The sequence below is a fragment of the Schistocerca piceifrons genome, chromosome 2 (genome assembly GCF_021461385.2).
Source record: "Schistocerca piceifrons isolate TAMUIC-IGC-003096 chromosome 2, iqSchPice1.1, whole genome shotgun sequence".
Taxonomy (NCBI): Eukaryota; Metazoa; Arthropoda; class Insecta; order Orthoptera; family Acrididae; genus Schistocerca; species Schistocerca piceifrons.
Window position 1 is genome coordinate 732843404 of NC_060139.1, and position 10904 is coordinate 732854307.

A 10904-nucleotide genomic window follows, 5' to 3' on the forward strand; every position below is an offset into this window, starting at 1 on the left:
AATAAGGGTCATTGCAAATTTTGGTGATAAACATCTTAGTAAATTAGCTTACTACGCCTATTTTCACTAATTGCTTTCATATGGTATCATATTTTGGGGTAATTCATCACTGAGGAATAAAGTATTTATTGCACAAAAGCGTGTAATCAGAATAATAGCTGGAGTCCACCCAAGATCATCCTGCAGACATTTATTTAAGGATCTAGGGATATTCACGGTAGCTTCTCAGTATATATACTCTCTTATGAAATTTGTTATTAACAACCAAATCCAATTCAAAAGTAATAGCAGTGTGCATAACTACAATACTAGGAGAAAGGATGATCTTCACAATTCAAGATTAAATCTAACTTTGGCACAGAAAGGGGTGAATTATACTGCCACTAAAGTCTTTGGTCACTTACCAAATAGTATCAAAAGTCTGGCAGATAACCAACAAGTATTTAAGAAGAAATTAAAAGAATTTCTGAATGACAACTCCTTCTACTCCATAGAGGAATTTTTAGATATAAATTAAGAAAAAAAAATTATAAAAAAATAAAAAAAATACAAAAAAATATTAACTTAAGTATGTTGTTAAATTAACTTAATTATGTCATGTATTGGAAAATTTGACTCGTTCCACATCATTACGAAATATCATATTCATGATCCATGGAACTAGTATTAATCTAATCTAATCTAATCTAAAAACCAGTTATGGCCTTCATCAGGAAAGACCACAAGAGAATGGGAATTTTGACAGACAACACAGCCATTGAGCAAGTATCAGCATCCAAATACCTAAGGTACAACTTCACTTACATTCAGGAAAACAACATGCAACATAAAATCACAAATGTACAAAAGTCATAGGACTAATAAAAAGCATCTTTGGACCATCTCTTGCTCAGTGACACACTGGACTAAAACTATGGTATACAGTGGTTGAACCAACCCTCTTGTAGGGCAGCAAAACTTGGACACCTCAGAGAGATGATGAACAGAGACTAATTAGTGCTGAAGTACTGCTCACGAGAAGAACAGCTGGCTATTCACTATGAGACAGGAAAATATCCAATGAAACCTTTAAGACTCTCAACAGAGTACAGAACATCTTGGAAAGACCTTTTACTACAGGTGAAGACTTGCCAGATCCAAAAAATCCTCAAATACCAACACAGAGAGGTAGAACAGATGCAGGAAGACCAGTGATGAGGTGGGCTGAGGCTATAACAGGTCGCTAGGCCTAATACTGGATAGGAAGAAGACATACAACAAGAAGAAGAAGAAGTAGGAGCAGTGCTTATCATTGCTGGAAACTCCTTGGCAATTGTAAATATTCTTTTACTCCTGCCAGAATACTAATGTTCCAGGAACTCATATATGATGATGGGAGCTCCAATAACATTAGACTAGAAGGGTCTGAACAGTTTGACAATATATGCAAACAGTGATAAAAATTGGCAAAGCTATGCTCACAACATTCTCAGTCCCGAACTGAGTGCATGCTAGTCTCGTAGTGTGGTATTGACATGACCATTTTGCATGCTGCTCATGCATCAGTAGAACCCTAAAGCCAATACTGTCATTTAGCAGTCAGTCTTTGGGTGACTCTTAATACTTTTAAGTCTGAAATGATGCAGACATTGATTCACCATAATGTATCCAGTGTGGATTAGTGAACTGCCCATCCACTTACAGAACCTTTGTTTGGCCAGTAATTGGCTCTTCAGTCTGGAATCTGTATTGGATAAGATTGATACAGGAAATAGAGAAGATTCAAAGTGGGGAAGCACATTTTCTTACAGGTCCATTTAGTAAGCATAAAAGCTTGGGGAAGGTATTCAGCCATCTCCAATGGCAGACACTACAAGAGAGGCATTCTACATCTCATTGTGGTTTACTGTTAAACTTATGAGAGAATGTTACAGAACACCCTCCAAAGAGCCATTTAAGTCTCAGATACACACATAAAATGTTGTCAAACATTCGAATATTGCAATTTGATGTTAATTACTATGTGAATTATGCATCAGTTAATAAGGAAGTTCTGGTCAGAAGCCAAATAGGAAGCTCATGGCTACATCAGACTCAGGTATTCTTAATATCCAGATTCTGTAAGTGGCAGGAATATTTTTTGTTAACACTGGAGCCTCTATTTAGCTAAATTCTTTAAAGACTGCCAATGGTCACTATAATTTATGTCTGCCTCATATTCTGTTCACACAGTACCCATTATTTCATCAAAATTTACAGTATAATAGGCCAGCAATGTAAAATACTTGCAACATCATTTGTAATTAAAGAGAAATTATGCAGTCCTTTATTACAAATGTAAACATATACTGATTTTCATCCCTAGTAATCATTTTGAACTATGTAGCCATTATTAAATGAAAGCATATTTAATTTGTAGCTCCAATTTATACTTTTATTATAAATTAATCAAATGTAATTCACATTATCAATTTCTATATATTATCTTGTTTCACACTTGTAATTTGTTTATTACACAATGTACCTTTACATCACATCAGAAAATAATGCACCTTAGTTACACTGTTCACAGTTGTCTATTAATTTTCTGTTGTAATTTTATGAATTTGCATCTTAAACAATATCAAATGTTACTAAAAGTATAAATAGACATGCAGGAGCACTGTCATTAAGCAGGCTGTAGCCAGTTTTCAGAGAGTCAAGATGTAGTCATTTCATAATGCCAGTTGTTCATTATTGCACACCAACCACACAATAATAAAATAATTCACTGCAACTTCTGAACTTTTATTGATGGTTGCACAATGTGGCAAGATTGCTACAACATACTGTAGACAACAGGAGGTCAACAGCAAAGCAGATATTAAGGTCTAAAAGTAGGGTATTAAATTCTACCACCAAGTTTACATCACCCAGGAACTTTATTGAAATTTTCATTCTAATTAGTTTCAGTCTAAATTTTTGGTTCAAGCACATTGAGTTCTGTAACTGGTGGGACACTTGTTTTATTATTCATTTTTGGTGAGACTACTCAATGAGATTTCAATGTGAACATTGCTGTTTAGCAGTTTTAAATAATTATACTTATTCACAGTCCCAGCAGCACTGTTACAAGCATATGCTCCTAGAGGAGCCAAACAATATATTGCTTCCTCATAAATACATCTCACAAAAAGGCCATGATATAAAATTATAGATCAGAGTTCACACAGAGGCTTACCAACAATTCTTCTTCCTGCAAATCATTCATGATTGAAACAGGGAAGCAGCAAAGAGACAGTGGTATGCTAAGTACCTTCTGCCACAAACTGTAAAGTAGTTTGCAGAGTGTACATGCACTAGTAGAGGTAGAGCCATATTTGATTCCTACAAAGCAATTTAACAAGATGGTTATCTTACAGAGGGTAACAATTGTACAGCAAGAATATCTGGAGTGGACTCTTTAATCCTCATCAAAATGCTTGTGTATATGTATGTACCAGTACGTGCAAAAGTACCCTGTGATACCATTGGAATAACTGCTATTATATATGTAGTAATAAGGGATTTATTTCACTGTTATCAGTCCTTCTGAACTTGGCATGAATTCCGTAAATGGTGGCACAAGGGAGGGCTTATTGAACCTGGGATGGGCCAATACAAAACATGAAAAGCATATTTCAAATTATGAGTCAGAGATGTAAAGATCTTGGCAAAAGAAACTAATGTACCCTGCAGTATAATAGACTGCATGATGAGTGCTTTAAAAATATTGTAATCATGACTTTGTAAACAAAGACTTGTCCTCTAGAAAATATGTTGGTATGGTATACATACCCCTCAGCAGGAATTAAAAGAAAAAAACATTTATATAACATACGAAATTGAATGTCAGTGAGCCCTCCTGCAGATTAGTTCTGCTTTTATATAATCAGTGATTCTCAATATGCTCTGACTACTGGAGGGAATTCATATTATGCAGGTTTTCATAGCTGGTACTTACAACCTTGGCGATCTCTATTGTATGGGCATCAGGCCATGGTGTAAGGCAAGTTTCTGTGCCCAGCATAAGAACAGTTCACATGGCAATTTAAATATGATATATAAAGATAAGGCAGAAAGTGAACACACACACACACACACACACACACACACACACACACACACACACACACACACACGCACACAAAAGCACTGGTATAGCTACATTGTGCCAGTTGAAGGCTCAGTGTCTAAATTGCAATATTCTGCAGGTACGATGGGGTGGTTGTGTCAGGTGGAGTTGGTGAAGGGAGAAAGTAGGCAGAGAGTGAGAGGGAAGGTTGCGGAAAGGTACCTTAAAGGTCAGATCGAGACAGCTGATGTTTCAGGATAGGAATGTAGGAGAGAGAGGCAACAGGTGTATGGGAAATAACAGAGCAGAGACTATGAGGTAAATGTTGTGTGTGTAGACTGAGTAAGGTTGAGGACAGGACAGAAGTGGGTGCAGGACAAGGGATTAGCAGAGATTGAGGCCAAGAGGGTTACAGGAATAACTCCTATCCATGTAATTCAAAAAAGCTGGTGCTGGAGAGAAAGGATGCAGATGCCACAGGTTGTGAAGCTATTGGAACTGAGCATGTTATGCTTAGCAGCATGCTCTTACCACTGGGTGATCAACTCTGCTCTTGGCCTCAATTTTGTGGTGGCCATTCACTTGAGTGGACATTTGTTTGGTTGTGATGCCACCTAAAATTCTGTGCAGAAACTGCAGCTAGTTAGCATATGGCATGGCTGCTTTCACGGGTTGGGATAGGATAAGCCTGTGGCAGGACTGTGTAGAATGTGCTGGGTGGTTAAATTGTAAAGGTCCTAGGTACCAAAAAGGCTTATGACCATGAATCAGCATTGTTTTAGAAAGCATCACTCATGCAAAACTCAGCTTGCCCTTTTCTCAATGATATACTGTGAACAATGGATGAAGGGCAAGAGGCAGATTCCATACTTCCAGATTTCCAGAAAGCAATTGACATGGTGTCACATTGCAGGCTATTAATAAAGGTAAGAGCAAATGGAATAAGTTCTCAGAGATATGAGTGGCTCAAAGACTTCTTAAGTAACAGAACCCAGTGTGTTGCCAGCCATGGCAGGTGTTGATCAGAAACAAGGGTACCATCAGGAGTGCACTGGGAAAGTGTGATAGGACTGCTGTTATTTTCTATAATCATAACTGATCTGGTGGACAGGGTGGGGTGACAGTCTAGGTTGTTTGCTGATGATGCTATGGTGTACAGGAAGGTGATGAAGAGGAGTGACTGTCAGATGATACAAGATGACTTAGACAAAATTTCTAGTTGTTATGATGAATGGAAGGCTCTAAATTTAGAAAAAGGGAAGTTAATGTGGATGAGTGGGAAAAACAAACTCATAATATTTGGATACACCATTAATAGTCCTGTTGGACAAGGTAATGTCATTAAATATCTGTTTGGTACATTTCAAAGTGATATGAAATGGAACAAGCATGTGAGGATTGTGATAGGGAAGGCAAATAGTTGACTTCGGTTCTATGGGAGAATTTTAGGAAAGTGTGGTTCATATGTAAAGGAGACCACATATAGAATGCTAGTGCCAGTTATTCTTGAGTACTGCTTGAGTGTTTGGGACCAGCAGCACATTGGATTGCAGGAAGACATCAAAGCTGCTAGATTTATTACCGGTAGATTCAAACAACGTGCAAGTGTTACAGAGATGGTTTGAGAATTCTGATGGAACCCCCTGGAGGAAGGGTGATGTTCTATTTGAGGAACACTACTGAGAAAATTTAGAGAACTGACATTTGAAGCTGACTGCAGTATCATCCCACTGCCGCCAACATACATTTTGCATAAGGACCATGAAGATAAGAATGAGAAATTAGGGCTCACGTGAAGGCATATAGATAGTTATTTTTCCTGCAATCTCTCTATGAGTGGAACAGGAAAGGAAATTACTAGTAATGGTACAGGGTACCCTCTACCATGCACTGTATGATGGCTTGCATAGTATATACACTCCTGGAAATGGAAAAAACAACACATTGACACCGGTGTATCAGACCCACCATACTTGCTCCGGACACTGCGAGAGGGCTGTACAAGCAATGATCACACGCACGGCACAGCGGACACACCAGGAACCGCGGTGTTGGCCATCGAATGGCGCTAGCTGCGCAGCATTTGTGCACCGCCGCCGTCAGTGTCAGCCAGTTTGCCATGGCATACGGAGCTCCATCGCAGTCTTTAACACTGGTAGCATGCCGCGACAGCGTGGACGTGAACCGTATGTGCAGTTGACGGACTTTGAGCGAGGGCGTATAGTGGGCATGCGGGAGGCCGGGTGGACGTACCGCCGAATTGCTCAACACGTGGGGCGTGAGGTCTCCACAGTACATCGATGTTGTCGCCAGTGGTCGGCGGAAGGTGCACGTGCCCGTCGACCTGGGACCGGACCGCAGCGATGCACGGATGCACGCCAAGACCGTAGGATCCTACGCAGTGCCGTAGGGGACCGCACCGCCACTTCCCAGCAAATTAGGGACACTGTTGCTCCTGGGGTATCGGCGAGGACCATTCGCAACCGTCTCCATGAAGCTGGGCTACGGTTCCGCACACCGTTAGGCCGTCTTCCGCTCACGCCCCAACATCGTGCAGCCCGCCTCCAGTGGTGTCGCGACAGGCGTGAATGGAGGGACGAATGGAGACGTGTCGTCTTCAGCGATGAGAGTCTCTTCTGCCTTGGTGCCAATGATGGTCGTATGCGTGTTTGGCGCCGTGCAGGTGAGCGCCACAATCAGGACTGCATATGACCGAGGCACACAGGGCCAACACCCGGCATCATGGTGTGGGGAGCGATCTCCTACACTGGCCGTACACCACTGGTGATCGTCGAGGGGACACTGAATAGTGCACGGTACATCCAAACCGTCATCGAACCCATCGTTCTACCATTCCTAGACCGGCAAGGGAACTTGCAGTTCCAACAGGACAATGCACGTCCGCATGTATCCCGTGCCACCCAACGTGCTCTAGAAGGTGTAAGTCAACTACCCTGGCCAGCAAGATCTCCGGATCTGTCCCCCATTGAGCATGTTTGGGACTGGATGAAGCGTCGTCTCACGCGGTCTGCACGTCCAGCATGAACGCTGGTCCAACTGAGGCGCCAGGTGGAAATGGCATGGCAAGCCGTTCCACAGGACTACATCCAGCATCTCTACGATCGTCTCCATGGGAGAATAGCAGCCTGCATTGCTGCGAAAGGTGGATATACACTGTACTAGTGCCGACATTGTGCATGCTCTGTTGCCTGTGTCTATGTGCCTGTGGTTCTGTCAGTGTGATCATGTGATGTATCTGACCCCAGGAATGTGTCAATAAAGTTTCCCCTTCCTGGGACAATGAATTCACGGTGTTCTTATTTCAATTTCCAGGAGTGTATGTAGATGGGTCTTTCACAATGATATGACCCATGTGGCAGGGACTTAGGGATGGACCAGGATTTTACAAAGATCGGGTGGGCAGCAGAATATTGCCTTAGGGTGGATGGCAACATGGGTCATATCCCTGTGGAACATCTAAGTGGAAGACCTGTCTGATTGGTCCATATAGCATATCATACACCAGTCCCATTGCAGACTTATTCAATTCTATTAGAGGCAGGGCCACCTGTGAAAGCAGCATTTTTTAACGACCTCCTTTGTTATGCACATTTGGATGACCTTTAATTGTAATAAATGTTCATGGGGTAAAAAATATTAGCCAGGTCTAGTGGTAGTTTTAAAGAAAAAACATTCATCTTGTTTTTTGAGGATCTCCGTCAATCTGTTGCTTGAATTTCTTCACTCTGGAACCCAGATTCTCTTGTAGGTCTGGAAACCTAATAGATTGATGTGTTTCTTGAATAATTATATATAAAAACAAAGATGAGGCGACTCACCGAACGAAAGCGCCAGAAGGTCGACAGACACACAAACAAACACAAATATACACACAAAATTCAAGCTCTCGCAACAAACTGTTGCCTCATCAGGAAAGAGGGAAGGAGAGGGGAAGACGAAAGGAAGTGGGTTTTAAGGGAGAGGGTAAGGAGTCATTCCAATCCCGGGAGCGGAAAGACTTACCTTAGGGGGAAAAAAGGACAGGTATACACTCGCACACACGCACATATCCATCCACACATACAGACACAAGCAGACATATTTAAAGACTGTATGTGTGGATGGATATGTGCGTGTGTGCGAGTGTATACCTGTCCTTTTTTCCCCCTAAGGTAAGTCTTTCCGCTCCCGGGATTGGAATGACTCCTTACCCTCTCCCTTAAAACCCACTTCCTTTCGTCTTCCCCTCTCCTTCCCTCTTTCCTGATGAGGCAACAGTTTGTTGCGAGAGCTTGAATTTTGTGTGTATGTTTGTGTTTGTTTGTGTGTCTGTCGACCTTCCGGCGCTTTCGTTCGGTGAGTCTCCTCATCTTTGTTTTTATATATAATTTTTCCCACGTGGAATGTTTCCTTCTATTATATTGTTTCTTGAATAAAATAGATGACAAACTGATTCATATGTAATTTTCATATTTAATTGTCCTAAATGCCTTGCAGCCATTAATTACAATGTTCACTCAGCGAAATACATTCCATTTTTACACAGCTTGAATTTACAATTTATTGAACAACTGAGCACAACAGAAAAACTTTTCATCCCTCCTTCCTTCCTTTCTGCCAGCAAACACAACACTACTCACACCCAGTTAACATCATTCCAAAGTACATCAGTAAAGATGTAGTCATACTAAGATTGAAACATAGAACATTAAACCAAAATTAATTTACAGAAAATGAAATTCACTCAACAGCACAATATGAAATTCACTCAACAGTGCAATAGAATGATTATGATAATATATATTCATATAAACAAAACTTTATCTTTTTGCAGTACAGTAATTTTATGAATTTTTTTTCTTTTCCATCACAGGGGTTCAATTTTGCAAGATTTTTATAAAATAAGAATTTTTTGTATTTGTCTTTTTAATTAGGCATTTTTAGCTTGTTGAATAGTTTAGTATTAAGTATCAGATTTTAAATGTATTTTTCCAGTGTGAATTTTTTAGATAAATTAATTTTATAGGTGTCAGAGAAAAATTTTATAATTGTGTTAGCTCGATATATATTATTATAAAGTCGAAGTTTAAAACCTTTCAAATAAAATCAAAAAAAGGATAAGATCATAAATTTGAAAATATACATGGGCCAGATGGCTTATTGCTCGCTACAACTGTCATATACCAATTTTCCTACAATTTATACACAGCATTTTATGTATGACCACTAACCACCTGTCCACCAAAATGACTTTGGCTAAGACCAGATTTGACCACCCAGTGGTGGACCATGCTGCTGCACACAAAATGCTCCATTTCAATGGCTAATTCATGACCTGTGGCATCTGGATCCTTCTTCCCCAGCACCCGTTTTCTGAACTATATAGCTAGGACTTGTCCTTGCAACATATCCTTTGTTCCTGTAATCCTCCTGGCCTCCATCCCCTCTACCCCTTGCCCTACATCTACCTCTACCCTGCCCCAGAACTCCAATCTCACTCATCCTGCAACAACAACCTATTCCAGACACCTTCCCTTCAAGCACTCCCAATGCACCCTTCTATGTTACTTTCATCATGCACTGTACATACTTACTGGTGCTGGTGACTGTGCTGTATTCATACCCAATGCACCTGCTGCCTCTCCCTCCTGCATTCCAGTCCTGTGTATTGCTGTCTCCGTCTGAGGCATCAGCCACCAATCCCCAACCCTCACTTCCATTTCCTGCCTCCTTCCTCCCTCCTCCCACTCCATGTGGCACAACCCATCATTCCAGACAACCTGCAGAACTGCAGACCTGGAATTGTGTATTCAGGCAGCACAAATTTACAAGTGTGTGTTTTAGTGCATATGTCTGTATATGTGTATTTTAGCTAAAAATGGGTTTGTCTAAAAGCTAGTGAAGTTTTTGGTGTTGTTTATGTGTTTCCCAATGACTCTGCACTTCTACTAGCCAGTAAGTTGTTACCTTTGTTCTAAATTATTTACTTATAAACAGTTCCATTTGTTTGAATCTGAAAATTTACTAGCTATATATTTACAGCCTCTGAGTATGTGTCCACCATTACAAGATGAAATGTAAAGTGTAAAGAGCATGGCATAATGCCCATAAAATAGAGTTACCAAGGATGCAAACACATAATAGTCTATTCAGTACCACTGTAGTGCAACAACACCTATTTAGCTTGCAACACAATAGTGCACAAAATATGCAATGGTATATAAGAATACCACCCTTAATATCTTATGTAATGTGTAGTAATTGTCATCTGTGAACAGACTTTATTTACACACATCACTTTTCTTCACAAAACATCTGGTTATTGTGCTCATGTAATGAATTTTATTCAACAAATTTCATTGCCTATGTGTTTATCTTAGTATGGTTAATAATGAACTACAAATTGTGCCCCTGCTGATGTGTGATTTGAAATATGTCATTTATATTCCTTATTGTTTAACAGCAACATTTCCTTCTTCATATCTTGAAACGTCAGAGGCAGAAGTCACTGAATATTACACACCAGTGGATTTTTTAATTGGAAATACCGTTTCCATTTTTGGGAGAAGGTATGTTTAAAGTGCTTACATACAATTATATGCATGTTTTGTGACTGCAGAAAATTCCAATAGTTTGTCTTTTAAATGTAAACATAAAGTCATATAAAGAAAAAATGTAGACTTTCGTGAGTTGAGAAAATTAGTGTAATCATGGAACTAAGGTGTGGAGATAAGAGGAATGGCTGTAAATAAAACAACATTTTTTTTCACTTGCTTGAGTTAAAACAATACTCCCATTTGATATGGTTTATACATGGAATAATTGTGCTCTT

General features: G+C 40.0%; 1 protein-coding gene across 1 annotated transcript in view; it reads left to right on the forward strand.

The window, feature by feature from the left end:
• LOC124777302 (EF-hand domain-containing protein 1-like) overlaps positions 1-10904 on the forward strand; it is a 203751-nt gene that overhangs the window by 124797 nt on the left and 68050 nt on the right. The window contains exon 7 of the mRNA XM_047252653.1: positions 10536-10641. Within this exon, the coding sequence (XP_047108609.1) occupies positions 10536-10641 (106 nt within the window). The remainder of the gene's footprint in view (positions 1-10535; positions 10642-10904) is intronic.